This window comes from Myotis yumanensis, unplaced genomic scaffold (assembly GCF_028538775.1).
Source record: "Myotis yumanensis isolate MYYU_CA2020_CCGP unplaced genomic scaffold, mMyoYum1.0.hap1 SCAF_6, whole genome shotgun sequence".
NCBI lineage: Eukaryota > Metazoa > Chordata > Mammalia > Chiroptera > Vespertilionidae > Myotis > Myotis yumanensis.
In genome coordinates, this window is record NW_027223757.1 from 51,875,164 (window position 1) to 51,898,343 (window position 23,180).

General features: G+C 45.6%; 3 protein-coding genes and 1 long non-coding RNA gene across 13 annotated transcripts in view; 2 read left to right on the forward strand and 2 right to left on the reverse strand.

The window, feature by feature from the left end:
• Nucleotides 1-1,558, forward strand: part of MDN1 (midasin AAA ATPase 1) — a 155,209-nt gene extending 153,651 nt beyond the window's left edge. Inside the window, 1 exon segment of the mRNA XM_070418082.1 lies at nt 85-1,558. Within this exon segment, the coding sequence (XP_070274183.1) occupies nt 85-273 (189 nt within the window). The 3' untranslated portion in view covers nt 274-1,558.
• LOC139012330 (uncharacterized) overlaps nt 1-9,528 on the reverse strand; it is a 30,515-nt gene extending 20,987 nt beyond the window's left edge. The window contains exons 1-3 of the long non-coding RNA XR_011471850.1: nt 7,735-9,528; nt 7,521-7,643; nt 1,699-1,875 (exon numbers count right to left, since the gene is read on the reverse strand). This is a non-coding gene — a long non-coding RNA (uncharacterized lncRNA). The remainder of the gene's footprint in view (nt 1-1,698; nt 1,876-7,520; nt 7,644-7,734) is intronic.
• Nucleotides 4,834-9,508, forward strand: LYRM2 (LYR motif containing 2). The gene is made up of 3 exons (XM_070418093.1): nt 4,834-4,928; nt 5,573-5,713; nt 6,171-9,508. Exons 1-3 carry the CDS (start codon nt 4,884-4,886, stop codon nt 6,249-6,251), a joined length of 267 nt encoding a protein of 88 aa, XP_070274194.1. The 5' UTR covers nt 4,834-4,883; the 3' UTR covers nt 6,252-9,508.
• Nucleotides 9,529-10,243: 715 nt separating the features above from the next.
• Nucleotides 10,244-23,180, reverse strand: part of ANKRD6 (ankyrin repeat domain 6) — a 148,348-nt gene continuing 135,411 nt past the window's right edge. For 4 of the 10 annotated variants that reach the window (XM_070418084.1, XM_070418086.1, XM_070418090.1 and 1 more), the window contains 7 exons: nt 20,379-20,483; nt 19,092-19,226; nt 18,585-18,770; nt 17,961-18,113; nt 15,063-15,176; nt 14,242-14,359; nt 12,322-13,102 (listed from right to left, as the gene is read on the reverse strand). In XM_070418084.1, coding sequence (XP_070274185.1) covers nt 12,531-13,102; nt 14,242-14,359; nt 15,063-15,176; nt 17,961-18,113; nt 18,585-18,770; nt 19,092-19,226; nt 20,379-20,483 — 1,383 coding nt within the window. In that variant the 3' untranslated portion in view covers nt 12,322-12,530. Of the gene's footprint in view, nt 11,162-12,007; nt 13,103-14,241; nt 14,360-15,062; nt 15,177-17,960; nt 18,114-18,584; nt 18,771-19,091; nt 19,227-20,378; nt 20,484-23,180 lie in introns of those variants that run through there. The other 6 variants (XM_070418087.1, XM_070418083.1, XR_011471849.1 and 3 more) reach the window with 5 other exon arrangements.

Here is a 23,180-nt window from a genome sequence, read left to right on the forward strand (position 1 = left end):
GAGACCTAAAACATGTTGGAGAGAGAAAGCCTGGAAGAGCTAGCCAAGGACACTGATTTATTTCAAAATGTCTTCTGTTGGCAGGATTCTATCTTGGACATTAAAGTGCCAATATTTAAAGGACCCGGAGAGCTTCCTGAAATTCGATCCTACATGGAGGAGTTCCCATTCCCCTTCTACATAATTCTTCGCGACGTGAACGCACTCCCCGAGACGCTCAGCGATGCTCTCAGGCAGTGGTTTGAGTTAGTGACAGCCTCTGACCACCTGTAGACCAGCAAGAACATAGTCCAAAGTTGAGACTTGAAACCATGGTCAAGAGCTACTTCTTACCCAGGTGCTCCTTTCTGGACACTTCTGAATTTGCAGCTCTAAGTTATATTTTATCTTAGGTCTGATTTATAAAAATTCACTCAGCTACAAAAAAATGTATTGCAATGTACATTTTGACATGATTTCAGAGGAAACTTGGGTTCCTTGGCCTAGGCTACTGTTCTTAGAACAGATGTGGGGCAGCGAAGGAGCAGCAGGCGTCTGGTCTCGTACCTGAGAGACTGCCCTGCCAGCCTGTCTTGGAAGCCCTGGCCTGAGAAGAGGCCAGCCCCTCCGTGGGCCCAGCTGTCTGCTTTCCCTCGAAGGGACCCTGGACACCTGCCTTGAGGAGGTGCTGCCAGGAGCCCCGGGCTGTGCCAGTTCTTTGGCTAAAGGCCTGATGGGAGCTGTGCTTTTGACCCCACTCTAAGGTTTGGCTTTGCCAAGCCCACAGTGTGGACCCAAAAGCTGTCAAGTGGCTGGGACAGCTGCAGTCCTCAGAGGCTGAGTGTGTTTTCTTACCGTGCTTCCCGTGAAAAGAACCACCTTCTCTTTGGGGGAAGAGGCTGGTTGTATGTGTGCTCATAAGCCCCAGCCATCCGGGGGCTCCAGGAAGCGGAGCTGATCCCAGGGCTGAGTAAACATGAAGTGGCTTTTCAGTGTCCTTCACATTTGCTGCTTCGGGAGACTATGCAATGGTGGGAAGATGATCATCGCCTTGTGTATTTCATTCTCTCAGTGCCATAGTCCCTGCTGTTGTAGTAATTTATTTCTTTAGTTCCTTTTTTTCCTATCAGTTAAGGGGAAGAATCATTCCTCACACTGCTTTCAAGCCGGACTGAGCCAGTTTTATTCTGGAAAAGATATGCTGTATCCAGAAGAACTAAGAAGCTACATCTATTTTTTTCCCCAGTCAAAATACATCAACGGTTTTTAGGCAGTTTTTACTTGGCCAGAAAGCAGTGCTTGAATACTTGAAACTGTTCGACTTAAGTTCTGACCATCAGAATGTTGTTTTGTAGACAACATGCCATGATGTAATTGTCTATCTCCATGTCTGTTATCAAGTTACACTGTGAAGTTTGCCACTCTTTTTGAGGTGGTCAGCAAAACACAGACTGCTTGTTGTTTGTTTAACCAAGAGTCCAAAGCATGTACCTGACGTTATATCATTTATTTTTTATTCTAAAAAGCTATGCAGCTTATATTCTGAAAACTATTAAAAAATATACCAGTGGTGATATAATTTGTGACCATTCTTAATGGAATACAACAGAGAAGTACAAAGGGAACGGTCTTATCTGCTGGACCAGTCAGCTGTCACTACCTAGACTGACATGACCCCACACATCAGTGGCTTTTTGTACAGTAGGGTTTATTTCTTACTTGTTTCTATGTCCACGGAAGGTGAGTTGCGGGCCTCGTGGCAATGGAGAAATAGCAAGTTGGTGGAAACAATGGCTCATAAAAATTCTGTTCCAAAAGGACACATCTCTTCCACTCAGATTTCATGTCCAAAGCCATTTATGGGGTAGGAAGTTTACTCTTCCAGCAGGGTTGGATCTGGTAGGGAAAAAACATTATGACAGTGATGCGGTAGTTTATCATCTGTACCTTTAATTGATAGGACCATCCAAACTGGAGCTTCCCAGCTGGTTTGCTAAGATAGTGAGTCCCTTAGCCCTGGAGCAGTAGGAATTCCAGTAAGCAGCTACCCAAGAGTGCCCTTTTCAGCTTGTGCTGTGATGGGGAAAGGGTTAGGAAGCATGGGAGCAGTCACAGGAGACCTATCAGGGACCGGGGTGGGGGTCAGGCAGACCCTGGCCCAGGGTACAAAGCACACGTCACTTAGAAGGTTCCGAGGACATGCTTCCTCTCACACTCACCTGCTACTCGGTCTTTACGTCTGCCTTATTTACTTCTCTTTCTTCATCCAAACCCCAGTCTTGTCTGCTCTAACTTCTGGGTGTTTATCTTATCCTGTCTCCTCTGACGACACTGTAGTGGGAATTCTTTTAAATCTGTAGCCTGGAGTATTAAATAGTATCCTAAAGTAATCTGCTAGCTTCACTTTGTCCTACTCACAACATCCAAGGCGATCTTTCAAAAGTTCCTCCAGAGGGCCCCGCTGTGAAGAGGACATTTATTATTAGGGTGCCCTGACTGCTGCCTTGCTCTCCCTGCATCCCCACCACACCATTCCATCTATCACAACAAACTACAGGGATCCTAAAATCTGCCCATGTTCCACACATTCTTTTCTGGAATTCTCTTACCTACTTTCCTTTCTGACAAACATGTTGCTCTGATAAGCCCTCCAGGAAGAATGAGCTCCCATATTATGAACCTTGACATCTAACACTTAGACTTACATGTCTTCCTGCCCATACTGTGGGGCTGAGAACAGAGAGCATATATGACTCTTGACAGCATTACCAGTATCTAACATGAATGTTTCTTGATGAGAAGAAGAAATGGGCTAAAAATATCTGTTCTCACACATTAATTTACTAGAAGCCCAGTGCACAAATTCGTGCACGGATGGGGTCCAGCCGGCCCGCCCTGATTGGGGTGGCTGGGGGGGGGGGGGCAATCAGGGGGGCCAGCCAGGGGGAGGGGCTGCAGGCGGTTGGCCGGCTGGCCCCACCCTGGTCGAACTCCTGGTTGAGGGGACAATTTGTATATTAGCCTTTTATTATATAGAAAGGATAGGTTGAACACTGTCAAAATTGTAATAAAGATCCTAAGATGATTTGGAGGGAAATGATAGAAAATATTTCTAAAGGTTGTATAGAAGATTAATAAGATTTGTGCAAGAAACTACAGAGGAGTCTTCTTGCCATATAAAAAACAACACAACAAAAATTAAAAATGAGTCCCAGATAAAATAATCCTGAATAGATTATTCAAATCCTAAGAGAATTTACCATATAGGTATCACAAAGTCCAGGAAGAGGAATAAACTATTAAATGGTATCAAAAGTATAGTTTAGCAGCTGAAAAAGAACTTAACATCCATATCATGCCATGAATCAAAATAAATTCTAGATGAAGTAAATATTTTAAACATTAACAATGAAAAAAAAATTTAAAAATTGAAAAGCCTCAAAAAATACACATTATTGTATAGAAACTTAAAGCTACATAAAGGACCAAATTAAAAAACAAACAAACAAGCAAACAACCCACATAAGATTAGAATAAAGTCCTTAAACAATAAAGAATTTAATTTAAAAAGTAAATGAATTAATTACATAAAAAAGTCTTAATCAGCATTAATGGACCAAAGTCATGACAATTCAAAAAATAAGTGTAACTAAAAGTTGTCAGGGGTATTTAACTTCACTAACATTTAAGTGTATTTTTATTGATTTCAGAGACGAGGGGAGAGGAGAGAGAGAGAGAAACATCAATGATGAGAGAGAATCATTGATAACTGCCTCCTGCATGCCCCACACGGGATGGAGCCCACAACCCAGCCATGTGCCCTGACCGGGAATTGAACTGGAAGCTCCTGGTTCATAGCTCAACCACTGAGCCACAATGGCTGGGCAAACTTCACTAATATTTAAAAGAAAAAGAAGTCAATGAATTGCTATTGCTAATTAGTACACAAATTTTGAAAAAGTGGTCATGGGGTAAGCCTGGTAATGTTAAAAAAAACTCACCATTAGAGTGCTTATATGTGCCACACCCTGTTCTCAGTGCATTATACACACAAGGACTCTGAGGGAGATGCTATCATCTCACTTCACAGACCCAGAACACAATTTGGAAAAGGAAGCACCAAGGATTCCAAAAAGCGAGGCAACAGGTAATGGGACATTTTTGTAAATGTTCATCAAGTAAACAGATCATTGAATGATCCTGTTTGGTTGTATTTTAATTTGGAACACCCTATTTAGAAAAGAAATATAGCAAAGATCCACTAACCCCCTTATAGTAACGACCTAAATGCTTGTGTGTGTGTGTTGTGGGGAGGGCAAAATAATTATGAGGAAATGAAGACATAGGATGTGCATTTCCTTGTTATTAGCGATACAAAGTTCTTACAGCTGCAATGGGGCGGCCATTGAAAGCCTCGTGAAGACCACCACGCTGCCAGGAAAATGCAATAAAAAAAAGGGCAGGATGAGAATGAAAAAGACAAAGGAAGAGGGCACGAATTCTAAAATAAATTAACATTTAAGCTTATAACATTCCTAATTATATATATTAGTAGTAAAAAAGTTCAAAAAGAGTACACCAGAATAATTTCCCCCCTCACCCCCCAAAAAACTGAACTTCCATTTAATGAAACTCATAACCATGTGTCAGGAACTGTGCTAAATGCCTTTCCACTCACTCCATTCTCAACCACCTATGACAAACTGCCATCCCCTTTTACCCGGACACTCAGGCCCAGACAACAAAGTGCCCAGGCTACAAGCTGATTCCACAGCTCGGCTCTCCAGGCAGACGCCCAAGCTGCAGGCGTCTCCCAGGAAACCGAACTCGGCCCGCCCCCTCGTCCCACTCTCCACTTCCGCTCCTGCGCACTGTGGCTCTAGCCAACCGGCGGCGTGGAGGACATGGCTACTTCCCGCTTACCCCCAGCGACACTAACGCTAAAGCAGGTACCAGCTATTTTCCCGGGCCTCTGGGACAGCTTCCCCAGGTCTCAGCTCAACTCTCCGTCTCCCCCTGCACCCAACCTACGGGGTGCGTCTGGGGAGCAACTGGGGCAGGTGACCCCGCGCGCCCTCTGATGGGCCTGGGCCGGAGGGGCGGGGCTTCCCCATGAGGTGTGGCTGGGAGGGGGCGGGGCCTGGGAGGAAGGGGCGGGGCCGTGTAGGCGGAAACCAGTCTGGTCGGACAGAAAGGCAGGGCAGGCTCTTGATCTCCTGGAGCCCTGACGCCTCGGGAACTGCTCTGCCTGTTACACTGATCCGTGGAAAAGAGCAAATGAGGTTACCAGGGGATTCTCACAACTGCCTGAACTTAGAAAAAGTGCTGTTGTGGTTATAGTTTCTTCTTCTGGGAGCCCTTTTTCTGCCCAATAGTCAGCTCTAGATTTTAAGGGCTCTTACGTTTGACAGAGCAAACAAACAGCCCAAGTAAACTTGTTTTCTTAAAAGAAAAATAAAAGAGGGTTTTTCTTTGTCCTTTTCAAAACTAAGGACCAAAGAGAAGTGATGTGGTTACAGTCTGGTTTGCTAAAGTGGAGCCTTCTGGGCTGTAATGGTGCGGTTGTAATGGCCCTCTCTCCTCCCCTGCACAGTTTGTGAGAAGGCAGCAAGTCCTCCTTCTCTACAGAAGGATTTTGCAAGCCATTCGGCAAGTTCCAAAGGATTCTGATCGCAAATACCTGAAGGACTGGGCAAGGGAAGAATTCAAAAGAAACAAAAGTGCCACTGACGAGGTAAGAACAAGCTCATAGTAACGACAGTCCCTGACCCTTTTTTGTATTGTTCAGTGAATTTTTAAAAACGTTTGGTAGACATCTTGGAATATAAATGGCACTGAGATATCTTGATCATTGCTCTAATGTTACTGATTTTCCACTTCCTTAACTATTTAAAATTTTACAATCTTTACTATCAGTATCTACATTCTACACTAGCATCACCTGACTTTTCTCTTTAACACTCCCTTCCCCCCAACACACACAGAGGAAAATATTGTAAATATTACAGCAGGAGGGTCTGGGAAGTATGACTGTCAGACACCGTGCACTCCTGATTGTTAGATTTTTGGCTTCTCTAATACGCAGCAGTTTGAATTCTCAGTATTGGTTCTTAACTTGAACAAATACAATCATACAGCGGCACCTTGATTAACCAGGTAAAACAGTGACCAGATCTCACTTTCTCTTACAGGTTACAATCCGGATGATGATTACACAAGGCAACATGCAGCTCAAGGAGTTAGAAAGAACACTTGCTTTAGCAAAATCTTAACTATAGCATTATCCTGAAAGATTTTCAAGGTCTCCATGTGTTTTTTGAGCTTAGGCTCAACGACAGGCAGCCCAAAGTCAAGTCAAACTGTATGTACGACACTCCAGCAGAATATCAGAACGTGGAGCATGGCACGTCACAGAGGGCAAAGAAAAGCCGCATTGGAACAATTTCCTTAGCGCTGAAAAACATACCCTGTATTTTGAAAATGTTTCTGGATTTGTCAGCAGTTTTTATAAGAAGCAAAAACCAGTACAAGAAACGGTCAATTAGCACAGTGGTCGGCAAACTGCGGCCCCTTGAGTGTGGCTCTTCCACAAAATACCACGTGCGGGCACGCACATACAGTGCAATTGAAACTTTGTGGCCACACTCAAGGGGCCAAAGAGCCACATTTGGCTCGCGAGCTGCAGTTTGCCGACCACTGAATTAACACATAAAAAAAATACTCAACACCATTATTCATCAGGGAAATGCAAATCAAAACCACAATGAGATACTACACATCCACCACATGCACTAGAATGGCTGTAATCAAAAAGGGAGATAACTACTAATGGGGAAGATGTGGAGAAATCAGAACCCTCATCTATTGCTGGTGGGAACAGAAAATATACCAGCTGCTTTGGAAAACAGACTGTCGGCTGCTCAAAAGGTTAAACAGTTACTTGATTCAGCAGGTTTACTCCTAGGTTTCAACCAACAAAACTAAAGACACACGTCTACAAAACATGGGTACACAAATGTTCATAGCAGCATTATTTCATAATAGCCCAAAACAATCCAAATGCCCACCAACTGATAAACAAGTAAATAAAAAATGTGGTATATCTATACAATAAAACATTCGGCGGTAAAAAGGAGTGAAGTACTGATACGTGCGACACACGAATGAACCTTGAAAACACTAAGTAAAAGAGGCCAGTCACAAAGGATCACATATTGTATGATCCCGTTTATAGGAAATGTGTGGGATAGGTAGAAAGGTCAGTGGTTGCTAGGGCTCTGGATGTAATGGAGAGTAACTGGATATGGGGTTTCTTGTTGGGGTGATGAAAACATTGTAAAGTTAGGTTTTGGTTGCATAACTCTGAATATACTAAAACCCATGAAAATGTATATTTTATATGTATCCTATGGGAATTATACCTAATAAAGCTGTTTCTTTTTCATTTTTAAAAATTAAAATATAATTGGCATATAACATTGTATAAGTCAATTAAGCTGTTTTGGAAAACAGTATGACAGGTAGGATTGGGGTGTACTGACCTCAGGAGATAACCTGGAACTTCCTTAAAAAATCCTCCTGTATTATCCCTCACGGTGGTTGAGGTATGTTCTGCAGATGTGTCATGATCTGATACTGAAATAGATAACCACTGGAATCTAGATCTTTGTTGAAGAGAAAGGAGAAAGAGATCCTTAGTAAATACCTTGAACACCAAAAGAAGAGGCAACGTCTGGATGAAACTAATGCAATTACCTTAACATCCATGTAGAAGTAGCACAATAAATCATTAGGGAAGATCTTCAGTGCAATAGGTTCTCCAGTGACAGGAAAAAAAAACAAAGAGCTTAAAGAATACATCCGAGAAAGACATGGACTTCAGAACACTTTTGAAAGAGACCAAATGTATAACAGTTAATACAGTCAAAGTGAGTTTGTGGTAAGAGGCTGGGACCGGCAGTCCTGCAGCCTGAAGTCCTCTGTTCATCTACAGAACAGATCTAAAAAATTAATCCAAGAATCTGACCAGCCCCTGAAAGATATAGGAAAAATTACGCAGAAAGACAAATGGTGTTTAGTATTGGACTGTGCCAGTGGAGAGGCCTAGCCGATGGTGGCATATGTCAATGACCTGCACAACCAGGGTCCACCTCCATGTCCCACAGCCTCAGAGCTCAGAAGACCAAATATTTCTGAATACTCTGCCACAGGGTAATCTGTTCATTCAAAATGCTTGCATGAGACAATTTTTAGATTTTATAAAGATGTGCATTGGCCAGCCTACTGCAAAGCCATCTGATGAAAAAAGCATTTGAACAGTTTCTGAACAGAGAACACATTAAAAATATTCTTTGAGTAGCATGATTGACATACATACTCAAGTATAGGCTGTCCCTAGAAAACCTAAAATCTCAAAGCTAAAAACCATCGTTGAAGTTGTGAGGAAGTCAGTGACTCGCTGTTCTTCCCAGCAGTGGTGTATATGGAATATGTAAGAGCATTTGTGGTTTGAATTTGCAAGATGCAAATACCAAAGACTTCAAGAAAACCAAACCTGTAGTTTGTTTGTTTTTTAAAATGGGTAAAACACAAAACTTAATTCTTACCTTCCAGAAGCTCAAATTATTATAACTGACAAGCTTTTACTTTCATTTCTACAGAACAGTTTAATTTTTTTGGTTCACTTACATGCTTTCAATATTCCCCCTGAATTATAGGTCAAGTCTGTTGTTTAGCCTACGATTTATTTAGCAATTTCTCCTCACATATGAAATGATGGTCATTAAGAAAGATGTTGGCCAGAACAGAACTGCTGGTGAAGTACATTTTATCCATCATCTTTATCGGTATTCTAATAAAGACAAGTTACCTTCCTGGGTATGTTCCCTGTAAACTACACTCTTGTTTGAATGTGCAAGTCTTGTTCCTAACATTTACTTTTAAGAAGTTTGAATGTTCAGTTTATGTATTTGAAGAATAAATCTTTATATTAAAAAATTTTAATACAAAAGCTTTCTAGCATATGAGAAGTTGCTAAGGCTATTTCTTATTTAGCATATTGACTGCCTCGGTGTCACTGCCCTCTTTTAAGTGTGTCAGGTTGGAAATGTTAAACTCTTGGCACGGCAATGCTATGAATGTGCCTGCAGAGTCACAGGACTTTAAAGGTTGAGGACAGCAGAATGTATTTCCTGGTATAGGTATTACTGCAGTCATGCCAACAGACACAGGAGAGCTGAGAGGCAGAGGCCCATACTTACCTAAATTATCTCTCTTTTATGAAGGAAGGAAAATGCTAGTAAAATAAAAACAAAAGGAAGCTGCTCACATCTACTTTGAAAACAAAATTAGGATCATGTAGAATAAGATTCAAACAGAATAAAAAGCAAATTGTCACTCTGTGCCAAACTAGAAATCACCTTGAGCTACTTCCTTCCTTGAGTCAGGCAGTTGAGAAATTATACTAGAATTAAGTTAATTATTTGTTTACTGAGAAGAGTGAATCACTTTACCCACTCTATTTTGTATTAAAAGAAAATGCTTTGCTGTATTGTGTCTTGCTTTTGTGTTATTAATTTAAATTAATATATTCACATTTATAGTCATAATACTTGACTTACTATATAGGAAATGCATATTTCCCTTTAAAAACATAACAAAATACATTTTTAATGTTTTTTCTTATTCATAAGATGTATTCTAAAAATGTCATTAGCTTTTTAAAACTGGCTTGTCCTTTAAATCTTGATTGGCTTTTATATCACAAGATGAATTATATTTAGCTTTTAGGAATTATTTGTTAGTAAAAAAAAAAAAATGTTATCTTTGTCTGCATAAAATGACAAGTAATGTTATCCTTCTTCTTTGTTCAGTATTTTCCAAAAGGTCAACAGTTTAAATAAAACATTTGTTTAAGCTTACACTGAGAAATCTTTCCATGTTACAACAGGCTTTTAAAAAATATTTTTTTCATGCAGTTCACCTGATCTCTACTTTAAAGCAGATGTGTTTAAACTACACTTTTATGGAAACATGGTGAAGTGTGGTTGAGTGAAGGCACTCTTTCAGGAATCATAAAATTTGGTTAGCTACACAAATGAAAATGCAGGCTAAATATTCACACTTTCATGTTTTAAATAAGGAGTTTCGTATCCATAGTGTTGAGAACCAAGTCTCATGCTTGGAAGTAACAGAAATTCAAGGTGATAAAAATGTTAAATAGAAGACCACATACCTCTCAATGCTTGACTGAAAAAAGAGGGTATAACATGAAAAGATCACTTCCTTTATTTTGGGCTCCCAAAGTCAAAGGTAAGATTAGAACCGATATTCAGTCTATCACAAATATTACTACACTCAAATGCAATAATGCACTAACAACAGCAAAAAACAGCAACACTGCAATACTGCATAACTTTTATGTATTTTACATCACTTTCCCCACAGCCACTGAAGGTTCCAGCCTCACTCTGAAACACTACCTACATGACCAGCTATAAATAGTTAATAGTTCTGCTTCTTTGGAAAAGTACTATTGTGGCATTTGCTCATTTTAGTAGATAGCACAAGGTAAAAATAAGAAAAACCACATCGGACCCACAGCTGAGTTTTTTGACAATAAGGAACAAAAACAGACCAAACGCAGGTGTGATCAGAGCTACTGCTTTGTCTTGAGAGGCTGCCATCTATCTCTGCGTTAGGAGTCTGATGGCTTGTTCCGTCTCCCAGCCTCTATTACAGGTTTTCCCATCTTTGAGAAACAAGATCTGTGTTCTCTGCAGACGAGGTACATTCGACCTTTCTCATTCCTCCCTAGTCTCGTCCCTAACTGCGGCTTGGATGGAAATAGCCAGCTCACAATAAGAAGCTGCCTGCTCCTGGTGGGCAGGAGGTACATAATCAAAATACTTCCCACCAAAGCACACTATGGTCTGAAGGTGCCACCTAGCACTACCACCCAGCGCTGTGATTCTGCACCAGGAACTCGAAAAGAGGAAGCACCTCCACAAGTAGCAATGCAGAGCGTCTCGGGGAAGACCGTGTACCTCCACAGCAGCTGAGGAACAAGACAAGCTCAGGAGCGTGAAAAGAAGCTTGAGAGCATCACATGAATTCCCCACCCAGGTTCGGTCAAGCTGCCATTCGTCTACATTTATGAGGAATGTTTATATCCATCCTGTCACTATTAAGAAAAACAAAAACAACGGTGAGTGTGGAAGGCAAAAACCCCACAAAGGGGCTAAAAACATACCTTGTTTTTTCTGACTATTTCCATGTCAAGAAGTCATTCTTTTCTCTTTGGCTCAATAAGCAACATTTTATTCAAAATTACAGGCAATAGTTACTCAGTTCCTGTGTTTATAGATATAGAACTGAGGTTTCTATGCATACATGGAATTTTGAGATGAATATAATCCCACATTCCAAGGGACAAGAAGTCTAAAGATGATTAAATTGAAAGATTCAACATACGGAGCTACTTTTGTAACTTTGTATATTCTATAGAGCAGAGCAAACCCCTCAGGGCCCCGGAGGCTGGGGAATGCACAGTCACTGCGAAGCAGTGCGAAAGCTTTTGGGGTGTTTTAATGACAGAACTCAATTAAAAATGAAATACTTCCAAGAAATAGCCTCGTTTCTTTATAAAATACAGATGCATAAACTCAAATTCAGGAAGGTACTCTAAGGTAAATGGGTTGGATTATCAATAGGTTATTGATGTTTCAGGTAATTGTTACGTGACTCCCCCCCCCCCCCGCCCCCCCTCATTAATCTGCTTTAAAATCACAAGGATTCACTGAAAATATAGTATTTCTATATTTTGGCTGAAAATATAGAAACTGTGATCAAATGGTTTGAATCTTTCTCATCTGTGTTCATTATTAACAAACATTCCCAGTGCTATTATCCAATGACTCATTTTTTAAACACACTCTGACTTTTTAAAACATTTTCTTTTAAGTTATACTGGATCTTGTGACATTATGAAAATCCCTTTCTCCTCAGACTCTGTGTGATAAATTTTCACCTGGTTAGAGTGTCAGCACTCTGAGAATTCGGCATTTGAGGGAGGCGTTAGCGCATCTCCGTTACAGCTCTGACGGAAAGATACTCTTGTCTAGGCACAGCAGGTGTGTTTACATGAATGATGACTTGATTTAAGTTCACAGGGGATTAACTTTTTTTTTCTTGCTTTTGATTTTTATTATTTTGTACATCCTGAATTTTAGGGCTTAGGTTTACACATCATTGAGTATCTAGGTGGTTCGCTTAATCTGAGCTTTTGAACTTCAGATGAACCTGGGCTGAGGTTTTAAGTTTGTAATGAAACCTGAAACTAAACAAGCTTTCCCTGGTTTCAGTTTAATTGTTGACGTCTTCATAACTTCAGGGCATAGGAAACGTGTGTGTCTGGCACATTTTAGAAACTAGTGATGTGTTTTAAAGGCAAGTCTGCTATGTGCACTCTAATTGACACTTGGGGCACAGCTATTCTGCAGTTGCTACACCAGAAATCCTCAAGGATCCTTTCTTGAGCCACTTCCCAGGCCCTAATTTTCCTTCTGCACCTTCGTCCTTAGTTTAGCAAGTTCCTCTTCTAAACTTTTGATATGTTCCTTCAGGGTGGCCTTGTCTTGCTGGGCTTTCTGACTGGCTTGGCTTCGTGCTTCTTCAATCTTCCTTTCATACCACTTCTCCATCTGGGTAGCCACAGCCTCAAAAAAATACTGGGTGATCTCCAGAGCTTGGGAGGTGTCTCGAATGTGAGAGGCAGTCTGCTCGCTGCCGGTAGCTGGTGGTGGCTGCCCGCAGGTGGTGCTGGGTGCTGGTGGCTGGGCTCGATGCCTCGTCTGCCCACTTTTCCCAGACTTCTTGGTTTGGGTGCCTCTGTGGACGCAGGGCCCGGCCTGCTGATCACATCTGGCTGCCTCTTGTAAGGGCAGCAAGGCTGTCTGGACCTTGACGCTCCTCAGTCGGGAGCCTGTGCAGTCGGAGGAGGACAGCTCCTGCTGGAGCCTGTGGGCGGCCGTGGAGCTGAGTCCCTTTTCCTTGGGCCTGACCACCCGAGGGGAACTGTCAGAAGCTGCGACTGGACCTGCCGTCACCACTGATGGATCCACAGCTGGTTTGGGAAGGAAAACACAAGTCAGAGCAAAGCCACAGGCACAGTCACATGGCTGTAGGTCGGCCTTTGGGAGCCCTGAGGACCCTGCAGACCACCAGCCTTCCCACTCACCAACCAGTGTGCAGCTGCTGCTCTGCCCTTCCTGCCCCTTCTCTCCTGATGACCATCTGGCTTGTCAAGGCTTTCATGGGTACTGTGTTAGCCATGCTGGTGGCATCTAAGCCAAAAAAGGTGCTGGCCTTTCCTTTAGCCTGCCTCAACCCACTCTGGAAGGCTCCGGGCACCATTTCCTGACGGCCAAGGATGGCACAGCTCACCAAGTGTCTCAAACATACCTGGGCATTTACCAATGAGAATGAGTAACCCTTTCCACACCACAGCCCCAGGTACTGGTTCCCTGAGTGAAGCTCCAATTGGGAAAGGCCGTCCTATCCCCCGTTCTCAGAGCTCCACGCCAAGCTCCAGAACTAGTCCTCGCATGAAAAATCTGCCAAGGATTTTCGCCATTGTCATGAGCATAAAGAAGATAAAACCACAGTCCCAGAGATGGTCTGTGATAACATAAGACACTCAACATACCAAAACCGCCCTGGAAGCCTAATTTCTAACTCTCTGAATGTCATTAAAGCTATCACTGTGGGTCATCTCTGTGGCCAATGTAACGATGCTTTGCAGAAGCATCTCTGATTTAGCACCTTGAGGCAGCTTCAATACATGATGTGCACTCAACCAAGTTTCACAGAGTTGGACGAAGGTAAAAGGCCAATCACAGAGGAGAAGAGGGGGAAGAGGTATCAGGGAAGCTGCTGAGGGGACAGATGTCCATTCATCATCCCTCAGGACGGGATCCACTCTACACCATCAACACTGTACCTGAAGCACTTGCTATCAATGATCAAAACAATTCTTTTATTCCTTCATTCCAATATGCTGACCACTTAGATGAGAGAGCTTTACTGCTGCACAGGACCTGGTATACAGCAGTGAGAAAGCCTGTCCTTGCCCCTACAGGTTGCTGTGCAATCCAGTTTTCCACAGCCCTATCCTATGGGCCGCCTTAGGATGCAGGAGAGAACAAGATTTGGGGGTTTTCATCACCTTTGGGTGGAAGGGCTCTCTCTCTGCATGAGGGTTACCTGTGGAGGACTCACAAGTAGATGGCGTGGATTTAGCCCTAGAGTCTCCCGTAAGCTTCAGTTCCAGATTCTGAATCTTCAACATGCACCAGGTTTTTAATTCATCCACCAAGGACATCTGAAAAGCACCCACAAAATACTCAGGTGAATTTAATCCATGGTTAATGAATAAAGCATTAAGAATGGACTTTTAAACTATGATAGTTGGGAATACCATCTCGACAAGCCCCAAACCTGTGGATAACCCCCTCCCACAGGCCACACACAACCTCTTTGCTTGCCCTCTATAGACCAGGATTCACCCAACACCCAGGCTGTCAGTGTCTACAATCCTCATTACGTGACTCAGAGCCACCTTCAACTCAAACACCCAAAGCTTCCCACGTCTTCCCAACGAAGCAGTTCTGCTGCTTAGGAGCACGGCTCTCAGACACCACAAGTGCTCATTTTAGGTCTATTGTCCCGAGTAGACCACACACTCTGAGGGCAGGAACCAGATCTTGTTCAATAGAGGAATGGCCCAATGAACACCCCACACACAGACATGCTTCGGGGCAGACGTCACAGTTCCCCCAGCATGTTCTAGGAACTTTTCAGTCCCCACCTGTTGCCGGCATATTCAGCAACAAACACGAACTGAAAGGCAGGTCCTTTCCTATTGACTTCATCGCAAAGTGATGCAAATGACGTGCTATGTGCTGCTGCAAACCCCTTTAGGGGACCCCAGCCTCTGAGCTTTCAATGATAGGCCTCCCGTCTTTCAATTCCAAGGAGAAGTGTGGTAAACCACCAGGTAAGGACTGACAGGTACTGGTTTTCACCTGGCGTTTCTCGCCCTCAAGCTTCTCTGTGTCCGAGTGCTGCTGCAGGCGGCTCAGGCACTCTGTCCTCTCGGCCGAGAGTCGCTCGACCATCAGCTTGTCCAGAACACGCATCTAGGATTCAATGGGCAGAGCGCATGGCTGAGATGACCTAAGGATGGACCCCTGAGGAAGGGACCTGGGGTACCAAACAGGGACCAGAGAGAAGGCAAGCAAACCTCCACCCTCATTCTATTCCATTTTCAAGCAGTATTCACGGAACTCTCATTTTTCAGAATTCCAATCAGGCTTCCATGTAGGCCAATGTTTCTTTTTCTCACTTGTTAAAGTTCCTAAGGGGTTTAAGAGACTATGAATATACAGTAATTATAAAATTTAAGCCAATAAAGACCTTGTAGGTAAAAGAGAATTTCTATAGGTCTCAGAACAGTGTTTCTGTGACTATGATTGAAAAGAAAAACTATTTCTTAAAGTATGGAGCTATTCTCCCCCTTTTATTTTTTAAAAATATATTTTTATTTATTTCAGAGAGGAAGGGAGAGGGAGAGATAGAAACATCACTGATGAGAATGGGAATCATTGATTGGCTGCCTCCAGCAAGCCCCATAATGGGGATGGAGCCCACACCCGGGCATGTGCCCTTGACTTGAATCGAACCTGGGACCCTTCAGTCCACAGGCCGATGCTCTATCCACCAAGTCAACCCAGCCAGGGCTATTCTCCCCCTTTTAAATGTTAGTGGCTGCCTAAGAGGCAGTGAAAGCAGCTGGGTGTTCAGGGCATTTATCCAGCCAGTGCACAAATCCTCCTGGTGCTTCACTAAATATGGCCAAAGCGAGCGTGAGGAAGGCTGTGGAGAGAGTTCAATGGGACTGATCAGAGAAGAAATGATGGTCACCACCTCTCAATCACATACCCTCTGGGTCCCCTCTTCATCCTGACACTTCCCACAGGGCCCTAGGGGCCAGGAGGGCTGAACCTTCCCTTCTTTGACAGGGTGGGGTCCCTCAGCCTGGTCTGTGGGATCGGGCCCAAACTGGCTCTCCGACATCCCCCGAGGGGTCCTGGATTGTGAGAGGGCACAGGCCAGGCCAAGGGACCCCACCGGTGCACAATCGGGGCTGGGGAGGAACCGTGGGGAGGCTACAGGGCGTGTCCAGCCCATCTCACTCAGTCCTGATTGGCCGGACCCCAGCAGCAAGCTAATCTACTGGTTGACTGTCTGCCCACCTGGTGGTCAGTGAATGTCATAGCGAGTGGCTGAGCAGCCTTAGCATATCATTAGCATATTACGCTTTGATTGGTTGAATGGCTGACCGGCCACTCAGCATATTAGGCTTTTAGTATATAGGATATTATTTAGGACTAGAGGCCCAGTGCACGAAATTTTCGCATGGGGCGGTGGTGGGGGGGGGGGGGGCGGTTTCCTCAGCCCGGCCTGCACCCTCTCGTAATCCGGACCCCTCAGAGATCGGGCCTAAACTGGCAGTCGGACATCCCTCTTGCAATCCAGGACAGCTGGCTCCTAACCGCTCGCCTGCCTCCCTGATTGCCCCTAACCCCGTGGTTGGCAAACTGCGGCTCGCGAGCCACATGCGGCTCTTTGGCCCTTTGAGTGTGGCCACGAAGTTTCAATCGCACTGTACGTGCGCGCCTGCATGTGGTATTTTGTGGAAGAGCCACACTCAAGGGGCCGCAGTTTGCCGACCACTGCCCTAACCGCTCGCCTGCCTGCCTACCTGATCGCCCCTAACCACTTGACTGTCTGCCTGATCACTCCTAACTGCTCATCTGCCTGCCTGATCACCCCTAACCACTCTACCTGCCTGCCTGATCGCCCCTAACCACTCTACCTGCCTGCCTGATCGCCCCTAACCACTCTACCTGCCTGCCTGATCGCCCCTAACCACTCTACCTGCCTGCCTGATCACCCCTAACTGCTTGCCTGCCTGCCTGATCGCCCCTAACCATTCACCTGCCTGCCTGATTGCCCCTAACTGCTTGCCTGCCTGCCTGATCATCCCTAACCACCTCTGCCTCGGCCCCCACTGCTGTGGCTTTGTCTGAAAGGACGTACGGAATGACATCCAGAAGGTTGTTCAGCTGTCTGGTCTAATTAGAATATTATGCTTTTATTATTATAGATTGGCCTGGACTCTTTAAAAAGTTAGTATTATGGGGCGGGGGGGTGTGGAGCTGAAAGAAAGAATCAGGAACTGTTCTACAGTAAAAGAGATCCCAGAAATAACACAAATGCACAAAAGATTCACTGGATCCTGGGCTGGTATCTATATAATAAAGAGCTAATATGTTAATGGTTTTGACACTCTCACACGTAATGACCGATCAGCAGGAGGCTGCGTATGCAGCAGGTGTGGGTAGGCGGGGACTTGCAGCGTCGGGGACTTGCGTGAGACTCGAGTCCCCACCCCCAGTGCTGGGACCAGGGGACCTGAGGCTGCGCCCCCCCTGAGGCCACGCCCCCTGCCCCAGCTCCGGGACATGAGGCTGCGTCCCCCGCCCGGCGGGGCTTGACGGGGGTGGGGCCGGCCAGGTCTTGGTGTCTCCCAATGGGGGTGGGGCCGGCCGGACACTTCTATTATAGAGAAAGGGCAAATAGCAATATTAAAATATTTCCTCTGATTAATTCCCTTTTAATGAGCACGAATTTCGTGCACCAGGCCACTAGTAGGTATATATTACTTTTATAAACAGAAGCATAAACATGTTCTTTAAAAGTTTAAATAAGCAGGCTTCAACAAAATCACATAGGCAGGCCCCTTCCTGTCAGCCCACCCACATGCTCAGGGCAGTTTACAGAACAGGATGTCTGCCCAGGTGTCTCCCATCACGTTTTCACCAGAAACCGGCGCACGAGGAGGCCGGGTGCTCGCTTACCTGGTGCTGGGTCTTACTCTCCATGTGCCCCAGCTTCGTATTCATCTTATCCTGAACCGATCCCAGCTCTGCTCTGATCTCCTCCACAGTCGCCTCCAACTGATTCTCCAGCTTGTTGATTAGGGGTTCACATCGACAGCCATTTATTGGTGCCTAAGAGGGAAACAAAAAAGGAATCGATCCAACTCACCTGGATCCTTCAAAAACTGAGTTCTGGGTGCCCATCATGTGCCAGCCAGCACAGCAGGGGGTGCCGAGATGGAGACAGGCTCAGCCCTGTCCTTACTGTGGAAGGTCCCACAGGCCCAGTGCTGGGTCCAGGAGGCCCCAGGAAGAATCAGAGGGGGGTAACGGAGTCCCAGGCTGCTTTTATCCTCTCTGGGCCCTCAAGATTATCTAGTCACCTAGGGACCGTGCAGAAAGATCTGTAACCACCCCTGTCTGCCTGGGCCTAAGCAGCAGGAGGGTCTCAGTGTTTAGGTGGGGCGGGCCACCAGCCTTTCTCCTTAAAGCTCATACCCACTTAAGCCAATGCCTAAAGTGGACATTAGCCCCCAGATATGGTGCTCGACAGGCACCCTGCTGCAGGCCACGGTCCCACGTCCAACGGGGCTCGGCAGGTACCTGCATCACTTTCCCATCCTTGCCCCGGTACAGCGTGTAGAGCTGGTACGCTCTGAACTCATGGGGAGGGGGTGGGGGTGAACATCGATGTCTGGGCCTCTTTTTCGGGTGATTATGAACATGTAAATTCTTCTGGTGTCCAGGCTGCTGGTCTGCAGGTGGGGTGGGGTCGGAAAATGCTGACACCTGCGGGAGAGGAAGAGACAGCACCCTCAACACTGTGACAACTGCAAGACTGACCCCTGGCCCGCGGCTCCATCTCACCCACTTTTGGGCAGAGAACCCCGCCCGGCTTTGTCTCATGGCGTTCTACTCCAAGCACCACATTCCAAAGAAATGCATCAGCAAGCTAACCTGTGCCTGCCGCTAACCAGATTTAATGTCTGTGCTCTGGCTCCAAACCAGCCAGTGAGGGAAGGCGCCTTTTGGCCATTGGGCATGAGGCTGTCCCAGGGCCCTGTCACCGGCTCCCAGCCATCTCTGGGCGGCTTTCACGTGCCTCCTGACCTTGGGCCTTGACTTTCTCCTCCTGTTGTCCTTTGCTCGGGGCTCTGGGGAGGCCGACAGGAAATCTTCTCTGGCCTCTTCTTTTCTGGGTGCAGCCTGGTCACTGCTAGGGGTGTCTCCTGCCGAGACACTTCCCTACAGAGAAAGAGAGCCCAGAAACAGGTTCTACTCGCCCCCTTGGCCTTTTTCAATAATGCTGTAAAATTCTGCTTGCAAGACTCCATCCACCACAAGACCCACGGGAACCTTTGCCGATGACAAATTTCAGATACAGGGCACTGGTTGGTGGTCTTCACTGGCCACGTGCGCTTTTCCCAGGCAGTTGAACGTTTGGCTTTTACTTTATTTATTAGGTGTCAAACTAAACACTCTCAGATCTGATTCAATGTGAACTTCAAGAATCTCAGCATTGGAGATTTCTGTTCTTTTACATCTCAACAAAACACCCCCGCCCCCATTCTTTGCACGTGGATCCTCAAATCATAGCAGAGAGAACCCTCTGAAATGGAAAAAAAAATGTTTCTGGTCCTTGTGAGAACTTTTATAAAGTAATACTTATAACCGAAATAGGAGAAGAATGAGTACTTGGTATAAAACTTTATGTGCCCCAAGTTCTCTCTCTCCTAGTCTTCCTCCTGGGAGTGGCCCAGTCCAGGGCTGCCGTGTGTAGTAGTGCGAGCTGCGAGCTACGAGCTGCGAGCTGCACACGGGCACCTGGCAAGGGGGTAAGTGGGCACTGGGAACTGAAATCCAACTCAGACCCTAGTCACCATATGCGTCCCTGCTGCCCAGAGAGCATCTTTTTCTAATTTGCACAGCCTCAGCCCACGGCCTAAGCGGACAGAGAGGAAGCAGCCTTTGCCAGTGGTTCTCAAAATGCAATCACATCAGAGCCCCCGGGAGGACTGTTCAACAGATCGCTGGGCCCCAGCCAGAGTTTCTGATCGAGTGGCTCCGAGAGGAGGCCCCACACTCAGAAAAGCCCTGCTCCACATGACTACGGGCGCAGTGACAGAGAGGCAGTGCTGGCCACAGGGTAGCGCAAGGCCACAGACACACGGTCTAGTGACCAGCATATGACGGTGCTGGGAAGTAAGGGCAGCACACACACAGGAAATCCAGGAGGAGTGGAGGACGCGAAGCCAAGGGAACAGACTGGCAATAGTCTGAGGGACCCCAGCGAAAGGAAGAGACCAGAGGACATGGCAGCCGCCAGATGAACCCGGAGTCGGCAGTTCCCACCCCGAGAGCGGCTGGAGCTGGGGAGGGCGGGAGGGCTACCCCCACCTTGCTTTGTGCCACCTCATCTCTTGGCACAGACTGAGCTCTCCTCTCTTCCTTGAGCCTCTCTCTCTTTTTCCTCAGACTTCGCCCACGACTGAAGCGCAAGACCTGAAGGAGGCAAGAGGCATCGTTACAACCGGTGCAGCCCAGGCGAGAGAGGATTCTCCTGGGACCTGGCGCTCTGACCTACAGGAACTTCCAGCCCAACAGGGAGATCAAGCGTTCACATCGACCACCTCAGACCTCCTGCAATGCCTCCTGCTGGGCGCTTTACAGACCCAGAGCTGGACACTGTCCCTGACCTCAAGCAGCTTCCAGTCTATGACAGTAACAGGCATCTGTGTGCCAGGCCAGGGCCACCACGTCGGTGTGCAGGCTGTGCACTGCCAACCTCCAGAGAGCACCACTCACACAGGCGAGAGACGGGGATATGAATGGCGCCCCCTGGAACTGTGCAGTGCAGCAGTCCTAGGCCGGCACAGCCTCACTCACTAGCTTCGTACACTGGACCCAAACTACCCATCAGATTTTCTCTTGGTCAAACCATATCCAAGTCATGTATTTGATTCAATAATATTGAGATACATCTATGATCCATGGTACCCACCATGGGGCAGGAACCTCTTCCCCAAAAGGAAGCATTTGGTCGGCCCCTTAGAGAGGGGGAATGGACACAGGCAGGTACATGGAGTCCGACAGGCCCAGGGATGGTACCCAGCAGCTATAGAATCTCTGGGCAAGTTATCTGACACCTCTGCTCTATCTTCTCAAATGTAAACACAGGAAGAGTTGCTGGGATTAACCAAGACAAAGGAGGTGGCTGGCGCACCTCGGACCCTCAGTCACTGTCGGCTGCCTCCACGCCCAGAAGATGCTTAACCAGAGTACAGATGGAGACCAGCACTGGCCCAGCTCCATGCCCTTCCCCCAGCCCCTACTCCCACTTCCAGGGTTCAGCTCCTTTCACCAAGGAGGTCCGAAGGTGGAAACACTTTTCAAGGTCACTCTGTCTTTCTGCAATAAACATGTTATTGTTCTCTTATATAAACAGACAAGGGCTCTCTGAAGTTCCCCAAAGTATTTTTCATCTCAGTTTCAGACTTTCTTCTCCTGTTCATATGTTCAAGTGACACCATGACGACAAAAAGAACCTTTACAGGCAGTGGGTATCACATAAAGGGAAAACCCCTGACAATATCTGCCTGCTGATAAACCTCATTTTTAAACCCTCTTCTCACCCCCTGAGCCAGCAGTTCTGAAAGTCTAGGGACCCCTGGGCCATGATATTAAGACTTTTTCTACTATGAAGATGATGTGGCCCTTTTCACTCTCACTCTCTCCAGGGTGCACAGGGGCATTTACCAGGGGCTGCATACGTGGTAATGCAGCAGACAGCGGGCAGAAATCAATGAACCCTGCTACCTTCTAAATAAGATGGACAGTAAGGAGATCTGCACAAATGTAAAACAATGCTGCTCTTCTCAATTTTTCTGAAAGAAATTTTTTTCACAAGATAATGCTATTTCTACTAACACAAAATGGACTTCTAATTTGTAAATTAATAAACACCTTTAATATTTCTCAAGTTTAATTTGAATTATGATAACTACTGATGAATAAAATTTACATAAACAAAGCTCCTTGTTGCCTCCAAAATATTTTAAAAGGGTCCTTAAACCAAAAGTCTGAGAACCACTGTCCTGAGCTGTTTCTAAAGCTACGTTTAGAATAATTAAAAGTTGAGTCTGATAAAAGGAAGTGACTCATTTAATGGACACTTACAACAGGATACAGTACCAGGTTCTGCCTGAAGTTCACTCTCAGAAGCACTATTGAACCATGTCAATCAAAAATGAGAAATGAGCCCTAACTGGTTTGGCTCAGTGATAGAGCGTCAGACTGAGGACTGAAGGGTCCCAGGTTCAATCCCGGTTAAGGGCATGTACCTTGGTTGCCGGCACATCCCCAGTAGGAGGTGTGCAGGAGGCAGCTGATCAATGTTTCTCTCTCATCGATGTTTCTAACTCTCTATCCCTTTCCCTTCCTCTCTGTAAAAAATCAATAAAATTTATTTTTTTAAAAATGAGAAATGACACTCAGAGGTCACCCAAGCTAAAAATAATCACCAGAAAAAAATCCCTCCATAAACCATGTTACCAGCCATTGAAAAATCATGTATCCACCAAATGAAATATCAATCTTTTCCCAATTCACAGAAATCAGGGAATACTGATCTAAAGGCTTGGAAAGAAACAGCCTTGGTTCTCCTGTGAACCATCAAAATCCATGGCCGACTAAGGCACCAAGGCACAGGGATTTCTTATTTCAGACAAAACAAACAGGAAGGCTATTTCTGTAACAACAGAACAGCAGGCATATAATTTTATGCATATTCCAAAGTTCCTTCTTTGTGTTGAGAATAGGGTTTAGCATGTACAATTATATAAAATCAACTTTCAAAAAATGTCATCCTATATGCTATTCAATGTGGGCGTGGAAAAACTTGCTTAAGCCGTTTTTTTGTTTTGTTTTGTAAATATATTCCTGCATGCCTCACACTGGGGATCAAGCCTACAACCCGGGCATGTGCCCTGACCAGGAATCAAACCGTGACCTCCTGGTTCATAGGACAACACTCAACCACTGAGCCACGCCGGCTGGGCGCGTGAGTCGTTTTTAACTGGAAACACGAAAGGAGAACTGCACAGGCAAACTGTCTGTGGATGAAGATCCTTGGGCTCCGGAAGAACAGCTGGGTCAAAGGCCCATCAGTCTCTGTGTGCCTGGGACCATCCACCCACAATA

What these genes read in the sequence shown, in the direction of transcription:
- LYRM2 (XM_070418093.1), top strand. Translation starts at nt 4,884, where the DNA reads ATGGCTACTTCCCGCTTACCCCCAGCGACACTAACGCTAAAGCAG. An exon ending in CGACACTAACGCTAAAGCAG is followed by an intron (nt 4,929 to 5,572) that starts GTACCAGCTATT and finishes TCCCCTGCACAG; the next exon opens with TTTGTGAGAAGGCAGCAAGT. An exon ending in ACAAAAGTGCCACTGACGAG is followed by an intron (nt 5,714 to 6,170) that starts GTAAGAACAAGC and finishes TTTCTCTTACAG; the next exon opens with GTTACAATCCGGATGATGAT.